This window comes from Pongo abelii, chromosome 19 (assembly GCF_028885655.2).
Source record: "Pongo abelii isolate AG06213 chromosome 19, NHGRI_mPonAbe1-v2.0_pri, whole genome shotgun sequence".
Taxonomy (NCBI): domain Eukaryota; kingdom Metazoa; phylum Chordata; class Mammalia; order Primates; family Hominidae; genus Pongo; species Pongo abelii.
In genome coordinates this window covers 43,717,947-43,745,911 of record NC_072004.2, presented here as the reverse complement: position 1 = coordinate 43,745,911, position 27,965 = coordinate 43,717,947, and the positions used below count along the sequence as shown (strand labels likewise).

The window sequence follows — 27,965 nt, the reverse complement described above, 5'->3', positions numbered from 1 at the left end:
AAACAAGGAAACATGGATCTAAATGCCTTGTGCACTGCAAAATGGGGGTGAGTCGCTCAGCCTCCACCGTGATTGCCTATGCAATGAAGGAATATGGCTGGAATCTGGACCGAGCCTATGACTATGTGAAAGAAAGACGCACAGTGACCAAGCCCAACCCCAGCTTCATGAGACAACTGGAAGAGTATCAGGGGATCTTGCTGGCAAGGTGAGTCAAGTGGCTTTCTCCGATTCTCCCTCCTTTTAAGTTCCCTAAAGCAAGATGAAGTGTCCTTCTCTGTAGCTATTTCTCAAGCTGATTTGGATGTGATGTTTTTTCAAAAAAGACTTATTTCTCTATCAATCCAGTTTTCAAAACTTCAGTGTAAGCATTTAAGATTTGCATGGGCTGGCCGGGCATAGTGGCTCACGCCTGTAATCCCAGCACTTTGGGAGGCTGAGGCAAGCGGATCATTTGAGGTCAGGAGTTCAAGACCAGCCTGGCCAACATGGTGAAACCCCGTCTCTACTTAAAATACAAAAATTAGCTGGGCATGATGGTGGGCCCCTGTAATCCCAGCTACTTGGGAGGCTGAGGCAGGACAATCGCTTGAACCTGGGAGGCAGAGGTTGCAGTGAGCTGAAATCGTACCACGCACTCCAGCCTGGGTAACAGAGTGAAACAACATCTCAAAAAAAAAAAAAAAAGAAAGATTTCCCTGGACACACTGCCAATGGGATAGCCCTGCCCCATAAGGAGCAGTACCAAAAAAATTTTTTAAAGAAAAAAAAGAGTAGTATGGAAGATTAAGCATTTAATCTTTCAGGTTGATATAATTAAACTAAAGGATGGAAGTACTAAATATTAATACCACTTTCCAACATCTTATAAGACTAGGTTCAGCTGCCTTGTTAAAAAAAAAAAAAAAAATGGATACCAATGACTCCCAAGATAATGTAAGGCTTAGCTGAAATTCTTGGACATTTTTTGGCCTATTCATTCATTCATATTTTATTTGTATTTTTTATGTTTTTTGAGACAGGGTCTCACTCTGTCACCCAGGCTGGAGTGCAGTGGCACAGTCTCAGCTCGCTGCAACCTTTGGCCGACTCTTTTTTTTTTTTTGAGATGGAGTCTCGATCTGTCACCCAGGCTGGAGTGCAGTGGCGCGATCTCGGCTCACTGCAAGCTCCGCCTCCCAGGTTCACGCCATTCTCCTGCCTCAGCCTCCCGAGTAGCTGGGACTACAGGCGCCCACCACCACGCCCGGCTAATTTTTTGTATTTTTAGTAGAGATGGGGTTTCACTGTGGTCTCGATCTCCTGACCTTGTGATCCACTCACCTCGGTCTCCCAAAGTGCTGGGATTACAGGCGTGAGCCACCACGCCTGGCCTGGCCGACTCTTTAAAAAAAAAAAATAAGTACCATCTGCTAATTTGGGTATTTCTTTACCTCAGTGCTTGGTTTCACTGAGCCTTCTCCAGTAATTTTGATGATGTGACAAATCAGCAGAATAGGAATGTGTATAATTCCATTGAGGTATGAAAGCACTTCCTAGAAACAATTATTTCTCATTTAAAAAATATTTTGGCTGGGCATGGTGGCTCACACCTATAATCCCAGCACTTTGGGAGGCTGAGGCGGGCGGATCACAAGGTCAGGAGTTTGAGACCAGCCTGGCCAATATGGTGAAACCCCATCTCTATTAAAACTACAAAAATTAGCCGGGCATGGTGGCGGGCACCTGTAGTCCCAGCTACTCGGGAGGCTAAGGCAGGATAATCGCTTGAACCCGGGAGATGGAGGTTGCAGTGAGCTGAGATCGTGCCACCGCACTCCAGCCTAGGCGACAGAGTGAGACTCTGTCTCAAAAAAAAATTTAATCCAATTATATATGCTTTTCAAAAATGCAGAAAATTGCAAAAGGAAAAAATAGTTATGAGCTCAGTACACACAGACAGCAGTTGACATTACCTGTTTCTCAAGGTTTTACTCTATCACATATTTTGGTGGCTATTTTTGCCACAAAAACTGTTCTGTAGTCTACCTCTCCACTCAGTACCAGGTCTTGAATGTCTCCTGTATCGGTAAGAACCAGCTGTTTTCAATAATAATTTGGTAATTGGTTATAAAATGAGTAATTAATTGCACTGCATTATTATCCCTTTGGTGGTTAAAGCCACCTTCAGCAGCTCTTGGGAACAAGCATCAGATATTAAGTGATTTAAGGATCAGTTTCCTGAGATGCTACATGCTGAAATTCTGTGGATTTCTAGATTCTGCTTTGTTTTTTCCATGTAGGTATATTCTAGATGGTTTTGTTAGGGTGAAGGCACAGCTGTCTAGAAGCAGTTGGGGCTGGTGCCAGTGTTTGACTCCAGTGAGTCTTATGATTTGGTCTTGACTCTTGAATCTGGATTGTGTTTCCCCTGAAAAAAATGTTACATAGCCTTCCAGCCTATCCTGGTAGAGGGATCACCCTCCCACCCCCGAAGTATTGTGAAAATGTGGTCACAGCATAGCATTATGGTTTCCACGAAAAAACCCCTCCCATTTACTCAACATTTGGCATGATTTTATCTGAACCATTCTCTTAGGAGGCTGGGAGGATACTGAAGCGTCCTGTGTTTAAAATAATTTGTAGGTCTTTGGGGCCAGATTTTGATGGCATTTTTAGATTACATCAGAAGATAGGATGTAGCAGTTCTTTTTGGCACAAGAAAGAGGCATCTGAGCATTCAGCAAGAAATAAATATATATTCCCAGACACACATGACAGATGTTGGGCAGTGTCCTCACGTGACCCACTGGCAGGAAGGATGCTATGTGTCCTGCCAATTTTAGTATTTATTCTGGAATCCCAGGCTTCTGCAAGCTGTTGGGTTGGGTTTTTTTAATGTGTGTGGTTTTCCTTAGTTGTTGAAGGAATTTCAGAAAAATCTTAGATGAGGATAAGAAGGGCAGTATAAACCCAAAATCACCTTTTCTTCCCTTTCCCTTCCTTTTTTTGCTCCATCTCAGCTTCCTAGGCTTGATTCATGGAGGGAGGGACAAGCCCTGGGGAGAGAAAAACACAGAATTTGAGTCAGTAGATCTGGTTTCCATTGCTGGTTCACCCTCTTGCTGCAACCCTGAGAAGTTACTTCACATTTCTTATCCTTACCTGACCCCATCTATAAAATGAAAATCAAGAGATCCATCTCACAGGGTTATTGTGAATAAAAATGTGTTTGAATGTTTATTATGTATTGTTGAGAGTTATTCAGATATGATTCTCATCTTCCTCCAAGGCTACCCAGAAGACACATGTATGTGCCATTTATTTCCTCTTCCATGACATCACTACTGCCTCCTGCCACCCACAGACATATTCCATTCAAAACTGAAATGGGAAGTGTTCCTAGAATTTCCTATATTGTGGTGTTTTCTGGATTTTAAGTACTATCTAGTGCTAGGGATGTCACTTAGGCTGCAAGTAATCAAATACCTCAATCAGGATCTCAGCAAGAAACAGCAGACTCAGATTAGGATTATTTGAGGAGGGTTATTTATTTATTTATTTATTTATTTATTTATTTATTTATTGAGGCAAAGTCTCACTCTGTCGCCAGGCTGGAGTACAGTGGCGTGATCTCAGCTCACTGCAACCTCTGCCTTCCGGATTCAAGGGATTCTCCTACCTCAGCCTCCCAGGTAGCTGGGACTACAGGCGTGCGCCACCATGCCCAGCTAATTTTTATATTTTTAGTAGAGACGGGGTTTCACCATGTTGGCCAGGATGGTCTCGATCTCTTGACCTCATGATCTGCCTGCCTCGGCCTCCCAAAGTGCTGGGATTACAGGCGTGAGCCATCACACCCAGCCGTTGAGGAGAGTTTTAAAAAGGGACTATTTACAAGTGTGGCATTGTAGTAGAATCAAGGGACTTGTATCAGCAGAGCTGTTTGGAAACAGTTCCTAGACCCAAAAAGAGAGGAAGCAGTTACTAGAACCTGGAAAGAGACTCTTGTTAGAGAAAGGCACTTTCAGAGGCAAGCAATAACTTTCTGTCAGAGGGACACAGCTAGCCCGAGGTAGCCCCATGCTGAGGGAGCTAGGGGAATAAATACCTTGCCCTCACTCTCTTTCCTCCAGTCTCCTTCCAGAACTCCCCAATAGCCAAACCCTCTGGAAGTCAGAAAACTAGGGAGCCTGTTGTGCTGCCTCCACAGCAGCAAACAGAGTGGAGAAGCTGAAGAGTGGACCCTGCAGGGGCAAAAAAAAGATAAAAGTTGTACCACTTATCATCTCTTTTAAAAAGAAACAAAAAAGTAGTCTCTGTAATGGCTCGGTGGTAATGTAATCATGGACTCTGGTGTTCTACAGCTTTCTGTTCCACCTTCCTTAGTTAACAGCTTGGTCCTTGAGGTTGTCTGACAATTGCCAGATGTCTGCCACATCTCTAGGCCTCTGTAAATTGTACAGCATCTGGCTGAAGAAAAGGGGCATTTAAACTGGATAGGAAGACCTTCCCCAAAAGCTCCCCACCCATTGCCTAGGACTGGGTCATATGGCCAAGAAAATAGATTTTCCAGGACTGGATAAAACATATTCACAGCCGGGCACGGTGACTCACGCCTATAATCCTAGCACTTTGGGAGGTGAGGCAGGTGGATCACTTGAGGTCAGGAGTTCGAGACCAGCCTGGTCAACATGGCAAAACCCTGTCTCTACTAAAAATACAAAAATTAGCCAGGCGTGGTGGTAGGCGCCTACAAATCCCAGCTACTCGGGAGGCTGAGGCAGGGGAATCATTGAACCCAAGGTGCAAAGGTTGCAGTGAGCTGAGGTCACGCCACTTCACTCCAGCCTGAGCAAAAGAGCAAAACTCTTATCTTAAAAAAAAAAAAGGCTGGGTGCAGTGGCTCATGCCTGTAATCCCAGCACTTTGTGGGCCAACGTGGGCAGATCACGAGGTCAGGAGATCGAGACCATCCTGGCCAACATGGTGAAACCCCATCTCTACTAAAAATACAAAAATTAGCTGAGTGTAGTGGCGGGTGCCTGTAGTCCCAGCTAATTGGGAGGCTGAAGCAGAATGGCATGAAGCCAGGAGGTGGAGCTTGCAGTGAGCCGAGATCATGCCACTGCACTCCAGCCTGGGCGACAGAGCGAGACTCCGTCTCAAAAAAAAAAGCATATTCACATTTATCCTCTGGATCTAGGGAAGTGCCACATTTCCTGAACCCATGGGACAGTGAACACCCAAATCAAATCAGGCCTCTGACAGTAAGAAAAATGGCTGTTGGATATATAGCTGTTAGGGTCTGCAATCTATGATGTGTTATTAGGACAGCTTGGCACTTGTAGGCTAACTGCCAAGTGAATAGGCCCAGCAGACTCGCCCGGCACCAAAGTACCACTCCAGATCTGCCTGCTTAGAAGAGGAAAGAAAAAAAATCCCCAGACTCCTATGACTGTATGAAGCTCTATCAAGCCTTGCAATTTAGGTAAGCAGGAGAGGAAAATCCTTAGAAAAATCTCACTCATTGTTTGTAGAGAAAGTCCATTTCCTGTCCAAGTGTTTACATCTTGCATGTTATATTTTATCCCAAGAGGCCTGTGGTGGTTTTCTCAAAGAGGCAGAGCCCTGATCCTAGCATTCGCTAGCTCCATGGTTATCCAGGGTGGCCCTGGGTATTTAATTTGAGGTGGCAGCTCTCTGTTTTAGGGCATTCACTTAGTGCTTTGGCGTTAGTAGAAGAGAAGTTTTCAAAGTGACACCAGGCTCCTGTACTGCTTTGTGAATTGGTTACAGTCTTAATCTGAGTATGAGGGTATGGGCCAAGCCCCTCTGAAATACAAGGGACTTTTTGCACCTCCCAGTATATCACTAAGAGCCTGGAGAAGGCTAATGTTTAATATTTCCCTTTAGACCTAAAAAGAAGGGTATCGTAAAGCTACTTATAGTATTCATATCTGATTTTATTTTTTCTGTTTTTATAGATGGGGGATGGGAGCAAAACAAGAGGTGGGGGCGTGTGTGTCTGTGTGTGTGCCTGTGTTTTAAAACTGCATTAAACTGCCAGCAGCCTTGTTATTCTGCACTCTGATCATGCAGGTATCTGGCAGATTTATGTTCCATTAGACAGGTTTAGATTTCAAGCAGACCATTTGCAAGTTGGACCATGTGTCTGTGGTATTAGGTTTCAGTGTATAGGGGGCAAGGAAAAAACCTGGGTGGTGACTGTGCCAGTCTGTGCCATGTTTCCTCAGAAATGTCTGTTTTGATTCTTTGAGTGCCCCTGTCACAAGGGCCAGAGGAGGCAGGATTGTCTTTTACCCTGGCTTTGCTGGTGGAGACACTGAGGTCTAGTTAGCTGATGCACATTGGTCAGCTGGCAGTAGGCAACCTGAGAAGGAAAGACGTGGACTCCTGGTCAGGTGACAGCCAAGAGCAATGGAGATTTAAAAGGATTTTCTTACTAGCTTTCCAATTAAATAATCTTAAAGCATCTTGGGCGATGCACATCACACACAAAAAATTCAGATAATGCTTTTTCTCTTCCTTTATACAGGCTGCCTAATACCCTAAAAAGTAACTATAGACAGCCTGATTTTACTATAACTCCCGGCCCTCTTTTTTTTTTTTTTAAAGAGACAATGTCTATATTGCCCAGGCTAGTCTCACTCAACTCCTAGGCTCAAGTGATCATCATGCTTTAGCCTCCTGAGTAGCTAGATTACAGGCGCAAGTACTCCATTTTTAGCAGCCTTTTCCTTTATATAACTTTCTCAGAGTTGATGTTTCACCAAACATGTAACAATATGAAAGTGGAGGCAAGATAACGGGACGCCTTATGCATCTCTCATTTAAATTTCCTTCTTGTTCTCACTTGGGCAGCGCATACACTAAAATTGGAACTATACGGAGAAGATTGGCATGGCCCCTACACAAGGCTGACAACTTAAAAATATTTAAAAATAAAAATAAAATTTCCTCTTGTTCATTAACTAGGTAAAAGGCCAATTCTTTCCCAGAATGACCTAATCACCTTATGTATGTCTGTGTCTTTATATGAATCCAAATTCAGGTCAGAGGCCACTCAAGGGGGAAAAGGATCTGAGACTTGGTTGTATCATCCAGGATATAGACCAACTCTGAAGTTCCTTTTTGGCAAGCCGTTTATTTGCTGCCTGCCTGGAAGGGGGTGGGAGGTGGGGAGTCGGCCGAGTTTAAAATTTAACAGTTTAAAATAATAGATATGATCTAATATATTACATCTGTTCCTACCAGTGATGAAGTGTTAGAATAAACTGTCTCAGGAGAAAGCTTCATTGGAAAACAGTTTAGTGTAACCGACTAAAACATGATGAGGCCAGGCGTGGTGGCTCATACCTGTAATGTCAACACTTTGGGAGGCCAAGGCGGGCAGATCACTTGAGGTCAGGAGTTTGAGACCAGCCTGGTCCAACATGGTGATACCCTGTGTCTACCAAAAATACAAAAATTAGCCAGGCATGGTGGCGCATGCCTATAATTCCAACTACTCTGGAGGCTGAGGCAGGAGAATTGCTTGAACCAACAGAAGGGAAATAAATTGTGGCATACTCATTACACTCTGTGGATTACCTTTATACACAGTGATGAATCTTTAAAAAAAAATCCATTGGTGAAGAATACATACAGTGGGATACCATTTATATAAAGTTCAAGACATGCAAAACAAAGCAGTATTAAGAACAAAACATGTTGACACTATAAAGAAAAAAAAGGGAATGATAAGCACAAAATTCAGGATGGAGGTTACCCTTGAGTAGGGAGGAGTGAGGAGGGGACCCCTGAGTGAGAAATGACACGTGGAGTAGCAGTGTTTCACAGGCAATGGAGATGAATCAGCTGCTTGCCATTCTCCCTCCAGGTTCTATTGCAAAAATGAAAACAAGGCAGCAGCATCAGACCTATCTTTAGATTGGTTATTTTTTTTTTCTCTTTTACAAGTGTCAGTTTAATTCCAGAGCCCTGGCCCAGTATTTTCTGATGATTATCTCCCCAAGGAAGAGAAGGAAATCCCTGCTGGTTACACAGCTGCGATGTCAGACTTCCTCTGAAACATGCACTGTTGCTGCCTATTAGCATAACTTCAGTCTCTCATTCTCTCCTGACTGATTAGTGATCTGCAGGCAGTTTAAAAAACATACTTTGGAGGCGCCGGGAGCGGTGGCTCACGCCTGTAATCCCAGCACTTTGGGAGGCTGAGGCGAGCGGATCACGAGGTCAGGAGATGGAGACCATCCTGGCTAACACAGTGAAACCCCGTCTCTACTAAAAATACAAAAATAGCCAGGCGTGGTGGCGGGCGCCTGTAGTCCCAGCTACTCAGGAGGCTGAGGCAGGAGAATGGCGTAAACCCGGGAGGTGGAGCTTGCAGTGAGCCGAGATCGCGCCACTGCACTCCAGCCTGGGCGACAGAGCAAGACTCTGTCTCAAAAAAAAAAAAAACAAACAAACAAAAAAAACATACTTTGGAGGATTCTTGGGATCATGAAACTTCTCATTTTGCCTGTTCTATTATTAGAAGAGTGGAAACAGCCACCCCCTGAGAGGTCTTCCCAGTGATTTGCATCCCAGGCATTGTCCTACTATGGTGGGTGAGAGAAGCTCGTGCAGGTTTGAACATCCTCATGATAGGTGAGGGATAGAAATTGGAGAATACACTTATATTTATTTCAGGAAACAAGGATGTCTGCATGTAAGAGAAGAAACTTTAAAAGGAAACCACTGGCCTCAGTTGGTCATAATGTACAACTTAGGCCCCACCTATCCAAACAGTCAGCTTGCCCCTTCCCACAGCCACTCACTTGAGATGTGTGATATGTTGTCTCCTCCTAGGGGTGGCTGGAGCTCATGCAGCTTGGAAAGGGTGAAAACCCCATCTTATACCCAGCTGATTGATTACAGCTTGTCTTCATAAAAAGATTGACCTGCTTCTTCCCAGGAAAGCACCCCTCTGCTGTGCAGGCATGAGTCAGAGAGAGCCCCACCCAAGCAGTAGACAGGCAGGGGGAGCTGAGAGCAGGTGCAGAGTTGAGAACAAACAGGGGGTCACATTAGTGCAGGCGCCTGAGCATGACTCGGCAGAGCCCAGGCGTGGCCCGGAGCCCAGGGCAAGTTGTTTTGGGCTGAGTTTCCCATTCCACCCTGCGGTTTGGTAACTCTTCATCAGCTTGTAAGTCATGGAGACCACACCCCCAAGGACCATACTTAGTGACCTGTTTCCTGGGCAGATGAACCTGACCAACAACAGGGCCACCTTTCTCTTTTTGGCTGGGGTTTTGGGAACTGTTTAAGAGTGTGTGGTTTGAAATGAAATCTCCTCCCTACCTCAGACCTCTTTCATAAAATGGTGGTGGAGGGGAGTCTTCCTTTGGCCCACCTGCTTTTCCACGTGTCTCCTTAGCTTAATGATTTTTACCCAGAGATTCTTCTGAGAGAGCCTATCCTTTATGCTGTTCCCTTCATTCTGTTACTAAGCTTTCTCTCCAAATTTACTGGCCCTTCCTTTGCTTTCTAATTCCAGAATGCTTACCATGCTCCTCACGCCCCCATGTCAGTCATTAATCCTACATCAGCTCTTCATCCCAGTTATGAGGACTTGGTAATAGGTTCCAACAGAGTATTCCCTTTGTATTACTTGTATGTTTTGATTTTATTGGGGTTTTTTCTGATTATAATTGTTAAACATGCCCATTTTTTAAATTCAAAAATTGTAAAAATATAGAGGCCAGGCTTGGTGGCTCACTCCAATAATCCCTGAGGCCAAGGCAGGAGGATCACTTGAACCCAGGAGTTCAAGACCAGCCTGGGCAACATAGTGAGACCCCCATCTCCACACAAAAAAAATTAAAAAATCAGCCAGGCATGATGGCAAACACCTGTAGTCCCAGCTACTACTAAGGAGGCTGAGGCAGGAGAATCACCTGAGCCCAGGAGCTTGAGGCTGCAGTGAGCTCTGATCGTTTCACTGCACTCCAGCCTGGGTGGCAGTGTGTGTGTGTGTGTGTGTGTGTGTGTGTAAAATATAGAAAGTAAAAGCCTTCCCCACAAGTATTTCTACCTTTCTTGAAAGAATCACTATTATCAGTTTGGTGATGTTCCTCCAGATTTTTTCCTATATTATTCTAACATAGACACTAATTTCAAATGTGTTTGAGGTTTCTTTTTACTGAATAGTATACCTTGTATATCATTCCACTAAAATACCTGACAGGTTTTTTTTTTCCTTTTTGTTTTGATTTTTTTTTCTTATCACAGAATATTTCTGTAGACCTGACAGCTTTTAACAGCTTCACAGCATATAGTTGTATGGATTATAATGTAAATCCTTTTTTTGTTGTTGTTTGATGTCTCATCTTTTAGTATCGCAAATAGTGTCATAGTAAATATCTTTTTTTGTTTATTTGTTTGTTTATTTGAGATGGAGTCTTGCTGTGTCACCCAGGCTGGAGAGCATTGGTGCAGTCTCGGCCCACTGCAACCTCTGCCTCCCGGGTTCAAGGAGTTCTCCTGTCTCAGCCTCCCGAGTAGCTGGGATTACAGGTGCCCGCTACCACGCCCAGCTAATTTTTGTATTTTTAGTAGAGACAGGGTTTCACCATGTTGGCCAGGCTGGTCTTGAACTCGTGACCTCAAGCGATCCGCCCGCCTTAGCCTCCCAAAGTACTGGGATTACAGGTGTGAACCACGGCAGCCGGCCAGTAAATATCTTTATATATCTTTCTTTATCTTTATTTTTTATTTTTATTTTTGAGACAAGGTATCACTCAGTCACTGAGGCTGGGTGCAGTGGCGCAATCTCAGCTCACTGCATCCTCACCCTCCTGGGCTCAAGCAGTCCTCCCACCTCAGCCCCCTGAGTAGCTAAGACTACAGTCATATGCCACCACACCTGAATAATTTTTTATATTTTTGTAGAGATGGAGTTTTACCATGTTGCCCAAGCTGGTCTCAAACTTCTGGGCTCAAGCGATCCGCCCGCCTCGGCCTCCCATAAAGTGCTGAGATTATAGGCGTGAGCCACCTCACCTGGCCATATGGATATCTGTGTGCACTTGTAGTAGTATTCCTCCAAGAAAAATTTATTAAGGAAGAATTGTTGGTTAAAGGGTTAAATTTGGAGAGCTATCGCCAGATTTCAGTCTTTAAAATCTACAGTTCAGCTGGGTGTGGTGGGGGACCAATGTGGGCAGATCACTCGAGGTCAGAAGTTCAAGACCAGCCTGGTCAACGTGGCGAAACCCCGTCTCTACTAAAAATACAAAAATTAGCCAGGCGTGGTGGTGTGTTCCTGTAATCCCAGCTACTTGGGAGGCTGAGGTGGGAGAATTGCTTGAACCTGGGAGGCAGAGGTTGCAGTGAGCTGAAATTATGCCACTGCACTGCAGCCTAGGCAACAAAGTGAGACTGTCTGAAAAAAACAAAAAACAAAAATTCTGAATTCACACTCCTCCTACCAGTGTATGAGAGGGCTTGTTTAGCCATACCGTCATCAACACTGGCTGTTACCAACCATTTTAATTCCTGTCAGACTGATAGGTAAAAAAAACTCACACTCATTTGTTATTGTTTTGCTTTGTTTTTTGCTATTAAATTGAGTGTCTTTTCAAACGTTTATTGCCTAGTTCCATTGAGCAATAACAAAGCATTTGTGCAAGTTAAGATTTATCTGGGAGTGTTTTCCTGGGAGGGTGTTGATTATCTTTACAAACCAGATTAAGATATTTCCTGTGTTATGTCCTCCACAGCAAACAGCGGCATAACAAACTATGGAGATCTCATTCAGATAGTGACCTCTCAGATCACCATGAACCCATCTGCAAACCTGGGCTAGAACTCAACAAGAAGGAGATCACCACCTCAGCAGACCAGATTGCTGAGGTGAAGACCGTGGAGAGTCACCCACCCATACCTCCTGTCTTTGTGGAACATATGGTCCCACAAGATGCAAATCAGAAAGGCCTGTGTACCAAAGAAAGAATGATCTGCTTGGAGTTTACTTCTAGGGAATTTCATGCTGGACAGATTGAGGATGAATTAAACTTAAATGACATCAATGGATGCTCATCAGGGTGTTGTCTGAATGAATCAAAATTTCCTCTTGACAACTGCCATGCATCCAAAGCCTTAATTCAGCCTGGACATGTCCCAGAAATGGCCAACAAGTTTCCAGACTTAACAGTGGAAGATTTGGAGACAGATGCACTGAAAGCAGACATGAATGTCCACCTACTGCCTATGGAAGAATTGACATCTCCACTGAAAGACCTTCCCATGTCCCCTGATCCTGAGTCACCAAGCCCCCAACCCAGTTGCCAGACTGAAATCTCAGATTTCAGTACAGATCGCATTGACTTTTTTAGTGCCCTAGAGAAGTTTGTGGAGCTCTCCCAAGAAACCCGGTCACGATCTTTTTCCCATTCAAGAATGGAGGAACTGGGTGGAGGAAGGAGTGAGAACTGTCGACTGTCAGTGGTAGAAGTAGCCCCTTCCAAAGTGACAGCTGATGACCAGAGAAGCAGCTCTTTGAGTAATACTCCCCATGCATCAGAAGAATCTTCAATGGATGAGGAACAGTCAAAGGTAAAAACTGTCTTTATAGTTTTCCACCTAATGAAGTTCTCTTCAAAGGTAAAGTATTTGGGATTCTGTTATGTTTGTTTTTGATGGAGAGTCTGGCTGAGGTTTTCCTTGAAAACTTAGGGTTTAAATATTTTTTAAATAATTTGCCTTTTGGGACTTTACCTTTCTGGTGTCATTGGAAGCACTTCTAAGAGGGGATGACAGAGGAAGGAGTGAGCCAAAAACAAGTGTCCTGGCTGAACAACGAGAAGTCCAAAGATGGCCAGGCGCGGTGGCTCACACCTGTAATCCCAGCACTTTGGGAGGCCAAGGCGGGTGGATCACAAGGTCAGGAGATCGAGACCATCCTGGCTAAGACAGTAAAACCCTGTCTTTACTAAAAAATACAAAAAATTAGCCGGGCGTGGTGGCAGGCACCTGTAGTCCCAGCTACTTGGGAGGCTGAGGCAGGAGAATTGTGTGAACCCAGGAGGTGGAGCTTGCAGTGAGCCAAGATTGCGCCACTGCACTCCAGCCTGGGCGAAAGAACAAGACTCCGTCTCAAAAAAAAAAAAAAAAAAGAAGTCCAAAGATATGCAGTTAATATCAGATCTTACCAAAAAAATGCCAGGGACTCAGATGCTGCCTGAGTGAGAGCTATGTCTCTGAGAAGATAGATTTGTTTGGGAAATTCTTATTGTCTCAGAAAAGTCAAAGACTAGACATGTGTGAATAGTTGTTAGAGTAGCAACTGCTTCCCATGCTGAGTTCCTGCTATTAATAATGTGCTGTCCGGGCACTGTGGCTCACACCTGTAATCCCAGCGCTTTGGGAGGCCGAGGCGGGCGGATCACGACGTCAGGAGTTTGAGACCAGACTGACCAACATGGTGAAACCCTGTCTCTACTAAAAATACAAAAATTAGCTGGGGTGTGGTGACGCATGCCTATAATCCCAGCTACTCAGGAGGCTGAGGCAGGAGAATCACTTGAACCCAGGAGACAGAGGTTGCAGTGAGCCAAGGTCGTGCCATTGCACTCCAGCTTGGATGACAGAGTGTGACTGTCTCAAACAATATCATAATAATAATGTACCTGACTTCTTCATCTCCAATGCTGTGGTACTCAAGAATCAAGGGGAAGGCCAGGTGCAGTGGCTCACGCCTGTAATCCCAGCACTTTGGGAGGCTGAGGCAGGCAGATCACGAGGTCAAGAGATCAAGACCATCCTGGCCAACATGGTGAAACCCCATCTCTACTAAAAATACAAAAATTAGCTGGGTGTGGTGGCACGCACCTGTAGTCCCAGCTACTTGGGAGGCTGAGGCAGGAGAATCGCTTGAACCTGGGAGGTGGAGATTGCAGTGAGCTGAGATCATGCCAGAGCACTCCAGCCTGGCAACAGAGTGAGACTCCATCTCAAAAAATAATAATAATAATAATAATAATAATCAAAAGGAAATGAATTTGCCAGCAGACAGAATCCTAAGATTCTTCTTTGTGGCATAGGAGCTCTTACAAGCCATCTCAAACCAGGAAAAAAATCACTATATCGCATCAATTCTAAGACTCACACTTACTCATATTTTGACACTTCTGACATCTTATATACAGCAGTGTCTTAAATCAATACAATACAGTAGTTGGGGAATAAACTGTGACAGATTTACTCTAACATACCAAACTTCACTTCATGATTAGTGGAGCTAGTCATAGATTCTTTGCATCTCCTGATGTCTGTCTGCTTATATTTACCACTTTGTCCATTAACGATTTGTTCTCTCTCCTTAACTACCCCACTGTGATTCTTGCCTTTGCTTCTGTCTTTTCACCACACGCAAAGCTGTGCCTCTGTTTCCTTTCTACTGAGAAGGCAGGATGCTTGTGCTCTCCTTTGGACCGGTGACTGTAGCAGCACTGACAGAAATAGCCTTTCTGCAAAGTCCCTGGTCATATGAGCCCTCCCTCCATGGCCCATGCACATACTGGGCCCACTGTGGCTTCTCTCCCATTCGTGGCAAGTTTGCCTCTGCCTGATGTCGTGGCGCATTTCCCCCAAAGGCATCACTGACCTTGTTAGAGTGTACTAACTCTGACCCTCTTTTGAGGGAGAAAGACCAGAACAGTTCCAGGGAAATATACTTTGAAGGCTTATAAAAATGTTAACTAGATTGATACTCATAATGATACTACTTTAAGAGGTGTCCAAGGGCTATTCCCAGATTTTGAGATTCTTTTGTTTTTTTTTTTTTACAGTAGGACATGATTTTGCATTGGTCAGTATTCTTTGGCCTTGCTCTAAATCCACCTGGGAATTTATAGCTGGTAAAATAGTAAAATATTAGAGAGTTACGGTTTCTAAGTTTGCTAATGCATGTGGCTGTGTAAGCCAAGTAAACCTTTCCCAGAAGGAACCATGCAAAACTTAGAGATTGTGTAATCAGACAGTGCATTCTCCCTGCTTGTAGGTACTGGGATGTTGCTGCTAGGGGAAGCAGTGAGAGGATGTGGGTGAAAGCTAGCAAGACAGAGGAGTGAAGAGAGCAGTGAGTCTCCAAATCAGACATCAGGTGATAGCCTCATCCATCTTGCTCTATCACTGGGACATATCTAAGGACCTATCTTAGCCCTTAAATGGAACTCTTTCCCTCAGATAGGTTAGGATCAAACTAGAAGTTGATAGGCCATGGGGGAAAGGTTTCATTTACTACAATATGGCCTGTATCCTGGAGGCTCATAGTCTTAGGAAAATATAGATTATAGGAGCCTCCAAAAATATTTGCTGTTCATTTGGGAGCAAAGTATTGGATTGGAATTCTGCTTGAGTAAACAGAACAGAAAGTTTAGTAGAGAGTAACATAACCTATAACAAATGTTATGTCTAGCCTTGATGAATCCAGTTTTTTTCTTGTAGTCTGACAAAACAGATGGGCAGAGTATGGTCCCAGGCACTCCATGATTTGTATTCTCATAGTCAGATAGGTTGTCCTGGATCAGAGGATTAATAAGCAGAAAATCCAGCATTTTCAATTAGACTACAGTTTTCCATAATCTTCTCACTACCTTCTCTTCTTAGGCAATTTCAGAACTGGTCAGCCCAGACATCTTCATGCAGTCTCACTCGGAAAATGCAATTTCAGTCAAAGAAATTGTCACTGAAATTGAGTCCATCAGTCAAGGAGTTGGGCAGATTCAACTGAAAGGAGACATCTTACCCAACCCATGCCATACACCAAAGAAGAACAGCATCCATGAGCTACTCCTTGAGAGGGCCCAGACCCCAGAGAACAAACCTGGACATAAGGAGCAAGACGAGGGCTCCTGCACAGCCCAGCCTGAACTAGCCAAAGACTCAGGGATGTGCAACCCAGAAGGCTGCCTAACCACACACTCATCTATAGCAGACTTGGAAGAAGGGGAACCAGCTGAGGGGGAACAAGAGCTCCAGGGCTCAGGGATGCACCCAGGTGCCAAGTGGTACCCTGGGTCTGTGAGGCGAGCCACCTTGGAGTTCGAAGAGCGCTTACGGCAGGAGCAAGAGCATCATGGTGCTGCCCCAACATGTACCTCATTGTCCACTCGTAAGAATTCAAAGAATGATTCTTCTGTGGCAGACCTAGCACCAAAAGGGAAAAGTGATGAAGCCCCCCCTGAACATTCATTTATCCTCAAGGAACCAGAAATGAGCAAAGGCAAAGGGAAATACAGTGGGTCTGAGGCTGGCTCACTGTCCCATTCTGAGCAGAATGCCACTGTTCCAGCTCCCAAGGTGCTGGAGTTTGACCACTTGCCAGCTCCTCAGGAGGGCCCAGGGTCAGATACTGGAACACAGCAGGAAGGAGTCCTGAAGGATCTGAGGACTGTGATTCCATACCAGGAGTCTGAAACACAGGCAGTCCCTCTTCCCCTTCCCAAGAGGGTAGAAATCATTGAGTATACCCACATAGTTACATCGCCCAACCACACTGGGCCAGGGAGTGAAATAGCCACCGGTGAGAAGAGCGGAGAGCAAGGGCTGAGGAAAGTGAACATGGAAAAATCTGTCACTGTGCTCTGCACACTGGATGAAAATCTAAACAGGACTCTGGACCCCAACCAGGTTTCTCTGCACCCCCAAGTGTTACCTCTGCCTCATTCTTCCTCCCCTGAGCGCAACAGGCCCACTGACCATCCGACCTCCATCCTGAGTAGCCCTGAAGACAGAGGCAGCAGCCTGTCCACAGCCCTGGAGACAGCAGCACCTTTTGTCAGTCATACAACCCATTTACTGTCTGCCAGTTTGGATTACCTGCATCCCCAGACTATGGTTCACCTGGAGGGCTTCACAGAGCAGAGCAGCACCACAGATGAGCCCTCCGCAGAACAGGTTAGCTGGGAAGAAAGTCAGGAGAGCCCTCTCTCCAGTGGCAGTGAGGTGCCATATAAGGACTCCCAGCTAAGTAGCGCAGACCTAAGTTTAATTAGCAAACTTGGTGACAACACTGGGGAGTTACAGGAGAAAATGGACCCATTGCCTGTAGCCTGTCGACTCCCACATAGCTCTAGTAGTGAAAACATAAAGAGTCTCAGCCACAGCCCTGGTGTGGTGAAGGAGCGTGCTAAGGAAATCGAGTCTCGAGTGGTTTTCCAGGCAGGGCTCACCAAACCATCCCAAATGAGGCGCTCAGCTTCTCTCGCCAAATTAGGTTACTTGGACCTCTGTAAAGACTGCTTACCAGAGAGGGAGCCTGCCTCCTGTGAATCCCCTCATCTCAAACTGCTTAAGCCTTTCCTCAGAACAGACTCAGGCATGCACGCGATGGAGGACCAAGAGTCCCTAGAAAACCCAGGTGCCCCCCACAACCCAGAACCCACCAAGTATTTTGTAGAACAGCTCACAACAACAGAGTGTATTGTGCAGAGCAAGCCAGTGGAGAGGCTCCTTGTGCAGTATGCCAAAGAATTTGGTTCTAGTCAGCAGTGTTTGCTCCCCAGGGCAGGACCTGAATTGACTAGTTCTGAAGGAGGCCTTCCCGTGCTACAGACCCAGGGACTGCAGTGTGCATACCCAGCTCCAGGGCTAGCCGTGGCACCCCGTCAGCAACACGGCAGAACTCACCCCCTTAGGAGACTGAAAAAGGCAAATGACAAAAAACGGACAACCAACCCCTTCTATAATACCATGTGATTCTGAGCCTACACATGTGACTTTCTAGAAGAAATGTTTATAAAAGGGGCAGGTGTAATATGTAAGGAACATGCACTTTATTGGTTAATTTTATAATATTTTGGTCATTTTACTGTTTCTGGCGCATGCAGGGTTTGGGTTTTTCAGTGTGTATGTGTGTGTATATGTAAGGGGAAAGAGAGATTGATCTGGATGGCAAGACCGTGTATCATTTTTTATTTAAAAAAATCAAACCTCAAAAAAGTCATTTTCAGAGAACACCTTTATCAAAGGCAAATTGCTGTTTTTCAGTCAGCTGCCACCTGCTTCTCATTTTACCGTCTGAGAAAAGGCAGGTTTCTTGATTGAGGGAAGGAAGCAGATTCGGAGGGGTGGAGATAAAGCTGGGGATTGGAAATGTTCCCCTGCCTTTGTGATGATAGTTTGGTTTCCAGACCTGAGGCATTGAATGGGCTAAAGGGCAGCCAGAAGTCAGAGGGCTCTCAGCCTTCATCCAGCCACAGCCCTTTAGAGTTCCTGAAGGAGGCAGGTTCCACTTTGCTTTAAAAGAGGGTCTTCCGGTATTCCAGAGTGTATCGTTACAGTAAGGCATGATAATGGCCGGCTCTGCAAATTTATCATATAGTTTTTTTCCCAAGAAAATTATTTTTGAAATTAAAACAGGACCCCAAATGAAATCCAAGTGGTCTTCTGTAGAGGAAAGCATGATAAGACGAGGAAGACATAAAGTTGGGGGTGGAGAGGCTGCTGCCTAGAAACTGCTGGGTTGGTGGGATCCACACAGATGGGCATCTTGGCTCTCCCTGCCAGAAAAATGTGCTCTGCAGTGTCCTCCCAACTGAAAACAACAGTGACATGTTTGAAAAGCAGCAATCGAAAGTCAGTGTGTTCTTGTAAAATGAATACGTATGTAGGGTTTTAACCCTTCCATTACTTGAATAATTCTTTGGGCCTTCTGAGTTTAATGGCCATATTTTCTTCCAGTTTATTTTCCTTCCCCATGCTGTTGTCCTCATGCTGCCTATTTTTTTAAATTTCATAGATTATATTTGAATTGTTACATATGTTTAACATCCATTGAATGCAACGTTTTATTTTCGGTATTATCACTGTTAACACTTTTTTTCCTTTTCCTGGAAGTTTTGTCATTTCTCTAAAGTTTGTACACAGTATTTATGTACATAATATTGTCACTGTCTTACAGTGTCTTGTTGTTCATGTTGTAGGGTATTTTTGATTTATTCTTTTCAAGAAGGAGTAGAGTTGCAACTGGAAAACACACAGACACCAGAAATGAAAGTGTTGGGTGTTGATAGGAATCTGTACAATATGTTGATGGTGGCTGTAGTTGTATAAATGGAGACTTCCAATCACCAGCTCCTGCCAAATTATGCATTAGTAACTTCTTCCTCAGAGACACCCCTAAAGGCTCCCATTAGGTCACAGCGTGACTAAAAGCTGATTTCTCTGTGAGGCTGAAATCCCAGAACATTGTTTGCCAGTATCTCAACCACAGCCAGGAAGTATATGTGAGTTGCCCAGAGTGGGAGCTCCTCGTAGAGGCTGCAGGCCCCAGGGGAGGCCTCAGCCAGGGGCAAGTGCCCACAGTGACTCCATTTAGGATGCTGTCGTTTTGCTACTGTTGGGGAGATCCTTAATGCAGCAGCGCCTACCATAAACAAGCCTCTTGTAGCTTCTTACAGAAAACAGATTTAGTCTAGCATGAAACACCTCTGCAGCTCATTAAAACTGAAGAGGCTTGCAGATTTGCTTTCATTGATGTCCACGTTACTGAGGATTGACTGAGTATAGACTGGAGACAGGTTTTTGGCTCATCACAGCACTGAGGAAAATACAAATGCACAGACTGTCAGCGTGATGTCAGAGGCCAGAGTTTGGTGGGGGCAGATGGCAGGGTGACCCAAAAGATGCAGAAAAGGTAGACTGGGGCCACTGGAGCTTAAGAGGAGCTGTGAAGTTGTGTGGAAGCCGAGGCTGGGTCTGACATCCCTGCCAGGAGGCAGGTTGGACAGAAACCACTTGCTAAAAGTGTCTCTATGGTGTAGTGATTATGTGTACCCTGTGCTGTTGCTCAGTAGTTTCCTTGAATGTTCAAGTATATCATCCACACAGTTTTGTGATTCCTGGATATTTGTGTGTTGTAAAGTGTTTTGTTAGGTGGTATGAACCACTGTGAGGAGGCTTGAGACAGGGTTATGGATTTCCAGAGCTCTTCCATGTAGAATACCCTGCCTTCTTGAAGCAGTTCCACCACCAATATGATGGGGAAGGGCAGGAAATTTGTGGCAGGGTGGGGAGAGGATTTGCCTGGAAGTTAAGAGAGTGGCATCCACTCGTGGTAACCCCTTACGATGATGACATCCCACACACTAAGAGGTACAAGCAGGACCAAAGTTTTGGACTGTTCCCTCTTCTCCTCTCCACTGTGTTTAATGTTCACTCACTGCATTAAATAACAACAAAGATGGGACAAAACCCACTAATGCTGTGGGGAAAAAAATTTTCAAGAGCAAAGTCTTTCTGCCTTTTTATAATTACATTTTTTTATCATTTAATTTACCTGCCTAAATAAACATCTTCTACAGAGTATCTGTCATTCAACCATGCCAGGGAGTTTGTGCCAGCCTTTTCAAACTCCCAGAATTGGGTGTTCCTGGGTTATTTACATAGCTGAGCAGTGTCCAGGGGAGGTGCACAGTGAACTGTCAAGGACTTTCCAGACTGTCTTCTCTTCAGACTCTTTTATAATCTCCAGTGACATCTTTCCCTTTTCTTTTGTTCATGACCTGACCTGAAACAGTAGATTTGATAGACTGGCAAAGATGAATAGGAAAAACTTTGACTCTTGCCCAGTGCCTGCCTGCCTCTCTCTCTCTCTCTCTCTCTTTTTAAACCACCATAGACTGTCACTTATTTTGGAGGAGTGTATGTGCATGTGTACACATATGTACATACATAAAAACAGTTGCTGTTTTGGTGTATGGGGTAGAAGCCCGAGGAGCATACAGAACTTGAGCTGAACCTGGTCAGTAGAAAGGGAAGCCCCAACCCTTTCTTGATTTTTGGAGACACCCAGGAGTAATGGATACTGTAGTAGACATGTCGTACTATAGTACCATAATATTCATCTCTCCTCATTTTAGTTGCCTTTCAGATTCTAAATGTTTGGGATCATTCCTATCATCTTGTCTCTTCAGGATCTTTAGTATTTTCCTGGTTCTGAGGAGGCTTGAGACAGGGTTATGGATTTCCTGGTTCTGTGTCTTTATCCCTACTGATAGTTCCTCTTTCTCATTTTGCAAACTACCCAGAGCTCCAAGGACAGCCTGAAGATCTCAATGCCCCAGGCTCTGAGGTACCTTGCTCACAGGCCCCAGACAGATGCTGTTGGGTAAACCCAAAGCTTCCTATGAGAAGCTTCTGAGATGTAGCAGGTCACAGAAGTGTTCACCTGTTTCATCTGAGGATTTCAGTTCTGAAGTGATCTAGGCATGTTTGGTAAAAATGTTTTTGTGAGAGTTCTTTTTTTAAGAAAGCATTATGCAAAAAGTCACTTTTAAGGGCATTTAAAAATTTTTAAATAAAGCCATTCTTTGGCTTTTTTGGACTATTTGTGGATACTTTGTTTACATTTTGAATATTAAAATGTGCATCATCTTGTCGGCCACGCAGTCCTGCAGGCATCAGTGCCCTAGCTGTCCTGTGAGTCCTCATGCAGAGCAGGGCCAACATGGACAGCCCTTGTGAATAAGTGGGTATACCCTGAAGCGGACTTCCGTCTGTGTCCTGTCCTCCCATCCAGCACTCTCTATGGAAATAGTTGTCATTTCCTCAGTGGTGGTGTGTCTTATAGTGATGGTTGTAATGGTGAATGGCTAGTGTCATTTTGTTTAATTTTGTTTTGCTTTTTGATGGTGGATAAGATGAAATTTTAGCTGTTTCAGCATCAATCCAACTTAAAAGCATCTTGGACTTTGTTTTCCCTTCCAAACTAAAAGATCAAGGCATGTATTAGACACAAGCATATTTGCTGCCTCAACTCCTCTGACACCCATATTAGGAAAAGGCCTGCCACCAAAGCAGGAAGCTGCACACTCCTAACCCTTCTCCCAGGGTGTGGGGTCCCTTGACGTCATGAAGAGCTATTGCAAGGTGCTTCTGTACTTTTCCAGCCTGGAAATGGAGGGTGACTGGCCCTGGCTCCTGCTATGAGAAGATAACCAGCCTCATTTTCTCAGTGCCCCAGAGATCTAGGATAGGATTTCTGAACTGGAATCATCCTTAATCACCTTGAAGCTCCCTTAAGAGGCATTTGACTGGTGCTGCCATCTGTGTCCTCAAAGCAGTGCTGGTGGCAGCATCCTGTGTACACATGCAGAGCTAATACCCAAACTAAAAACTGGGTAACTGGCCCTGAAGTGCTTCCGAATCAGTAAGCCCACAGGGAAATGTTTGATTTTTATGTTTTGTTGGATTTTGGTTTGCTTGGCATATCTAAAGGTGCCTTTTCTTTTTTTTTTTTCTTTCTGCTTTGTTTTGTAGGACTTGTTCTAACATGGAAAACAAGTCCAGAAGACTCTCCTCTGACTGTTACCTTTGCCCCAAGCCACCCCAAACTTTTATGCTCACGTTTTATTAAAGCAGGTGCTCCCTGGAATCTCTGGGACCTTTTTGAGGCATTTGAAGCAGAATATAGAGTGGTCTCATCTCCTTCCTTAATCCTCCTGGTGGTTGGGATGTTCCACTTGTATCATAGATTTTTTTATTACAGATGTGCTCCACTGTTTTTAAATGTGAACTTGTGCGCAAATGTGCAGATTCAATGTTCTTGTTACAGATTGAATAAATTTTTATTTTGAAGACGAAATGTGTACTTCATCAGATGCAACAAAGGAGGGAGGTGCTGGAGAAGGTGGGAGGGTCAGAAGAGGAAACACAGTGAACACCAGTAGTTTTCAATGATTGATACCAGTCATGTCACCCTGAAGAGAGAGCTGAGTCCACAGAAATAAATGATTAACACCTCAGCCCACTGAAAAATGTCTAGAAATGGGACAAGAACATCATGAGATATTTAGTGGTGCCATTCATCACATACAAGCCAGGGCTACCATCTAGGGAGAGCTCAGTTTCCAGTTCCCAATTGCTAACAAAATTTGCTGAAGTTCCCCCTCCCCTCAAAAAAAAAAAAAAAAACCACTGCCTTTAACTAAAGTCAGCCTGCTTCATTCTGAATCATCCATATCAAGTGGGAGGGGCACAGTGCTGGTCTTTAAAGCTGGAGTGCATGACAGTGAAGGTAAGGTCTTTCACAAAATATTCTAAGGATCCCTGGGATCCCTGACCAATCTAGATAAGCTCAGTCTTGGTTTTCTAGCCAAAGCAGATGGACCAAATCATGGCTAAGTTGCCAGCTACCTCATCCAGAAAATGGCTTCCTAAAAGATGAAATCCATGGCTGTCTTCTATGGATTGCCATTCAGAGCTAACAGTTCAAAAGGGAGGCACCAAGCCCAAGTAGCTTCTTTCCCTGATTGGTTCTTCCTGCCTTAACTCTGCCCACTCACAGCTCTGCCAGGCCTTGGCAGCCAGAAGAAGGCTACAGGGCAGGGCTGAGCTACACCAGGCCCAAGCAAATATCTGAATCCCTGTACTCAGAAAGCACTGCCCTTCCTAGATGATGGAACTGAAGGGAGCATGCATTGAAGGATTCCCGCTTCTTAGTCCCAAGCCCTTCCGTCTAGAAGGGAGTCTCCTGTTCTCTTTAAAGAGAAGGAGGGTGGGGGTAGGGGAGATGCCATTTCAGAGGAGGCAGCACATAAAATCCCTACTCTGCTAAGGAGTGGTGCAGAGTTGGAAAGAATCTGACCCAATCCTATTCAGAGAGCTGTAAAAATATGGCGATTGAGCCAGAACTGGAACCAGTTTTTTAATTCATTCCAGGCATCCTTTCCTTTGTGCCACACAGTATAAACTCTCAGTTATGCTTTAGCTCAGCACTTGTGAAATAAAATGGCACTGTCCTTCAGGGAGAGACAGAAATGCATGCTGCTGAAAAGCATGGACCAGATGCCAGACCACGTGGGTAAGAATCATAACTACATCAACTACCAGTTGAGGTTGTGATGGGTAAGCCACCTAACCTCTTTGTGGCTCCATTTCCTCAACTGTTAAATAGGGATAACAACAGTACCCACCTTAGAGGATTGTTTTTTGTTTTTTTATGCGTGTGTTTTATTTGAGACAGAGTCTCGCTCTGTCACCCAGGCTGGAGGGCAGTGGCATGATCTCAGCTCACTGCAACCCCTGCCTCCTAGGTTCAAGCAATTCTCATGTCTCAGCCTCCTGAGTAGCTAGGATTACAGGTGTGCACCACCACACCTGGCAAATTTTTAGACGGGGTTTTGCCATGTTGGCCAGGCTGGTCTCGAACTCCTGACCTCAGGTGATCCACCTGCCTCAGCCTCCCAAAGTGCTGGGATTACAGGCATTAGCCACCCACGACCAGCCTAGAGGATTGTTAAGAGTATGAAATTAATACGTATAAAGCCCTTAGTGCCAGTGCCTAGCACATAAGCATGGGTAATTGTTGTAAAGGAGCAACTGAGTCACTCAGGTATTTTCCTCCTAATCATGTGCCTGGAATCTTTAGGTAAAAGAGAGATGACTCACATACCCTCATACCCTGCCCCCGCACCCCTATGCCAGGAGTTATTTCTGGAGCACTCGTAACAGTTTTTTATTCTGTTCCCCTACAACCCACTGACTCTTGATTTGATTCTGTCCCTACAAGCCACCTGGACTCTTCCTGAGAAACAAAGGAGCCTTGTGGGGCCCTTCATGGTTTCTACCACCTTCCCTCCCCTTTCTCCCCAGTGCTGGTTTCTGCCCTCTGGAAGGCTGTGCTCCATTCACTCACTTCCAGGTGTGCCTTGGAAAGTGGGAAGTAATAACTGGCCCCAGATGCCCTTGTGATCCAAGGGAAGAAATCCAGGCAATGTGCAGACACTGGGTAGACTGGAGCTACAGGACTGGCTGGTCTTCACTGGCTGTATTTTGATCAGGTTATCTTTAATCTCCTTGACCTCGGTCAACATTCAGTTCTGTGAATATTGGGGGAGACGGGGGAAGTTTACCTGGAACACAGTCGGGCACCAATTCAAACAAGGCCCAGAAATCATCAGGAGTGTGGCCTCTGAGCTGGCTTCTCTGACCTCTAAAATGTGACTAGAGACCTGTGCCAGCCTCTTCCCCCTGCATCTGGGAGGGGAGGGAGTGTCAAGGTGGGTTCACTTTACACTCGGTCCTCTCCTTGGTCTTTCAGCTGCTTCCTGCCCTGCTCCATGGAATCCCATCTAATGGGGTGAAATGCCTAGCACACAGCCAGCATTTTAGGTTTCTCAAATGATCGCTGTTGCCATTCATAACAATAAAATTCACAGCCCTGTGTCGGGTGCCCTCGCGCTTGCCTTAGATCAGGATCAGCCTGGGTCCTCATTCTCTAGGGCCTGTTTCCCCCAGGGAGGCCTGGACCTGCAGTCCCGCAGTCCCGGCCGGTCGGGACAGCTAAATTGGGAGCGCGATTGCGGCTGGAATGCGGGCGGAGGCACCTGATCTCGCACGGCGGCCCGCTCTAGGGGCGCACGCCCCCTCGCCCGTTCCCTCTCCAAGCGTCCTGCTCTGGGTCTGCGAAACCGAGCCTCCCGAGCCTCCCCAGCCTACCCGGGAGTCACGGAGGGAGGGAAGGAGCGTGCACACCCAGTACACAGCGGCACACTTATTTTTGATGGTTTTCCGAGGCCAGCGGAAGCTCGGAGGGGAGTCGGGGGCGCTCGACTTTCCCGCCGCTGGGGGGGGCGGGGCAACTTTGGCTCTGGCCCCGCCCCTATGCTAGGCCCCGCCCCCTTAGGTTGATGGCAGCGGCAGCTGGGGCTGCAGCGGCGCCGGGCCCTGGAGAGCCGCAGGCAGCGGCTGGAGTGCGGAGCTGGACACCCGGGTCCCAGATACTACAGACACCCGGAGAGGCGGCTCCTTCGCCCTGACGCCTTCCTCGGCCCCCTACGCACTCGGGCCCCCTCCGCAGAGGATTCGCAGCTTGAGCGCCCCGCAGCCCGCTCAGGACCAGGTACCCAGCCCCCCACACCCGGCCGCCACCGCAGCCGGCGGAGCGGGCGGGGTCCCTGAGGGTCAGAGGTCTGCGTCCCCTCCCCCCGCGCCGCCAAATTCGGTTTCGGGCGGGGAGGACGTGGTGTCTATATTTGGCCGGACAGCAGGCAGCGCTCCCGGAGGGCGCAGACACCTCGTCTCGCAAGAACGCAGTGCCAGGGCAGCAGGCTGGAGAAGGGTGCGGGGAGGCCGGGCCTCAGGCTCGGGGCCGCAGACGCGCCTTGAAGGACACACGGATGCTGGGGCTGGGGTGGGGCAGGAGCCACTGGCTGGGGCTTTGGGAGTGCTCAGTGTGTCCTCTAGAGAGGCCCTAGCTGGAGAAAAGGCACCTCACCCTCCCCACCCCTGCAAATCTGGCCTGGCCGTGGCGGGGGCAGGGGTGGAGGATGGGGTTGAGGACCCCACCCCTAGAAGAGTTCACTAGGAAGAAGGCCCAACCAGGGCAGAGGACCCAGAGGAGAAACCGGACAAGCGTATGGCAGGCAAAAGCCAGAAGACCATGATCAGGGCTTCCTGGAGAAGCCAGTGCAGAGAGGAGTGGGAGAAGAGGGATCCACCTCACTCTGTGCTGCCACCCGTCCCCCCACAAGGCATGGGATGAAAACAGTAGCAGAAAGGACTCAGATTGGCTGACAGGAGGAACTTCCCCCTTGGCAAATTTTTAGGAAAAGGCAAAACCCCATCTGCCTGAAGTATTCCAGAGATGCGAGTTCGGGATCCTGTGGTGGCTGCAGTCTTAGCCCCATACCTGGCTTTAAGCCAATATCCAATGGTCAAGGCTTCTGCTTCTGGACAGGGTGCCTCTGGGAGCTACAACCACGTCCGTGAAGAGATGCTCATCAAGGCTGGCGGTGGTGGGGGCGGGGGTGCGGGGGGTGCAGGCAGTGTGGCATTGAGGCTCCTCCCAAAAACATTCCAACGTCCAGAAAGCTTTCAGTCCGTTAGGCTCCACAGTCCCCTCAGCCTGGGTCTCTATGGAGAAGTCAGGCCCCAAATCCTAGCCCCTTACATTAAACAGCATTTTACACAGCAAAATAACTTTCCCATACTTTGACCACCTTGAAGAAAGCTCCCTGCTTCTAGAACCAGACACTATATGGATTTATACGTGACTCCTGACCACATAACCCTTCTCATCAGCCACCCCTCCACTCCTCCTCCCTCCCACAGCTCACAGGACTAAGGACCAAAGGCATTTCTGGGCACTGAGATCCCACCTCTCTGCCCGCAGCTATGAGCAGACGTGTGGTTCGGCAAAGCAAGTTCCGCCATGTGTTTGGGCAGGCAGCAAAGGCCGACCAGGCCTACGAGGACATCCGTGTGTCCAAGGTCACATGGGACAGCTCCTTCTGTGCCGTCAACCCCAAATTCCTGGCCATTATTGTGGAGGCTGGAGGCGGGGGTGCCTTCATCGTCCTGCCTCTGGCCAAGGTGAGGGATCAGGGAAAGGAAGCAAGTGGGAGGACACTAGCTGGGGCCCCTGGGAACTCCCGAGACTTTGTTCTCACCTAGTTCCATTCCACAGTCAGGAGAAGCATCTGTGTGAATTGGCTCCTCCCTATTCCCCAAGCCCTCAAGGACCAGAGGGGAGGCCACCCCACCCCACCCTAACATCAGGGTGGCCTACTCCCACTCCCTAGCCCTCCCACCTCTCCATGCGCCACCCCATTCCCAGCAGGGACCAGGAGGGGAGACGGGTGATGGAGATGGTTGGGACACAGCACAGCCAAGCCTGGCCAGATTCCATCACTGCCTCTCCTAATGCCGCATCCCCTCATGTTTTGGGTGTGGAGAACCTCCTCCCGGGCCCAAGATGACCATTTGATTAAGTCATATCCCAGAGCAGCAAACTGAGGACAGGGTCAGGCTCTATCCAAAGAGTCCCTGGTTACCTCCAAGGACACTTGCAGTGAAGTAGAAAGAAAGGGAAGGGAAAGGAAGGGGGACATGACACATAAGGCCAGAGCCCTCCCTACCCTCAGGATGGGGACCAGGCAATGACTGCCATGTTAGCTTCATAACCTTAAGCCCCT

At 46.5% G+C, this 27,965-nt stretch overlaps 2 protein-coding genes and 1 non-coding gene across 16 annotated transcripts in view; all 3 read left to right on the top strand.

Moving 5' to 3' along the window:
• The window catches only part of SSH2 (slingshot protein phosphatase 2), a 301,444-nt gene extending 278,811 nt beyond the window's left edge, over positions 1 to 22,633 (top strand). For all 8 annotated transcript variants that reach the window (XM_024234588.3, XM_024234586.3, XM_063718080.1 and 5 more), the window contains 3 exons: positions 8 to 208; positions 11,766 to 12,600; positions 15,655 to 22,633. In XM_024234588.3, the coding sequence (XP_024090356.1) occupies positions 8 to 208; positions 11,766 to 12,600; positions 15,655 to 17,745 (3,127 nt within the window). In that variant the 3' untranslated portion in view covers positions 17,746 to 22,633. The remainder of the gene's footprint in view (positions 1 to 7; positions 209 to 11,765; positions 12,601 to 15,654) is intronic.
• LOC112129749 (U6 spliceosomal RNA) lies at positions 6,849 to 6,959 on the top strand. The gene has a single exon (XR_002912107.1). It is a non-coding gene; the product is annotated as a U6 spliceosomal RNA (small nuclear RNA).
• Positions 22,634 to 22,938: 305 nt separating the features above from the next.
• CORO6 (coronin 6) overlaps positions 22,939 to 27,965 on the top strand; it is a 10,867-nt gene continuing 5,840 nt past the window's right edge. For 3 of the 7 annotated variants that reach the window (XM_054536602.2, XM_063718084.1, XM_054536605.2), the window contains exons 1-2: positions 22,939 to 25,891; positions 27,103 to 27,363. In XM_054536602.2, the coding sequence (XP_054392577.1) occupies positions 27,166 to 27,363 (198 nt within the window). In that variant the 5' untranslated portion in view covers positions 22,939 to 25,891; positions 27,103 to 27,165. The remainder of the gene's footprint in view (positions 25,892 to 27,102; positions 27,364 to 27,965) is intronic. The other 4 variants (XM_054536603.2, XM_054536607.2, XM_054536604.2 and 1 more) reach the window with 3 other exon arrangements.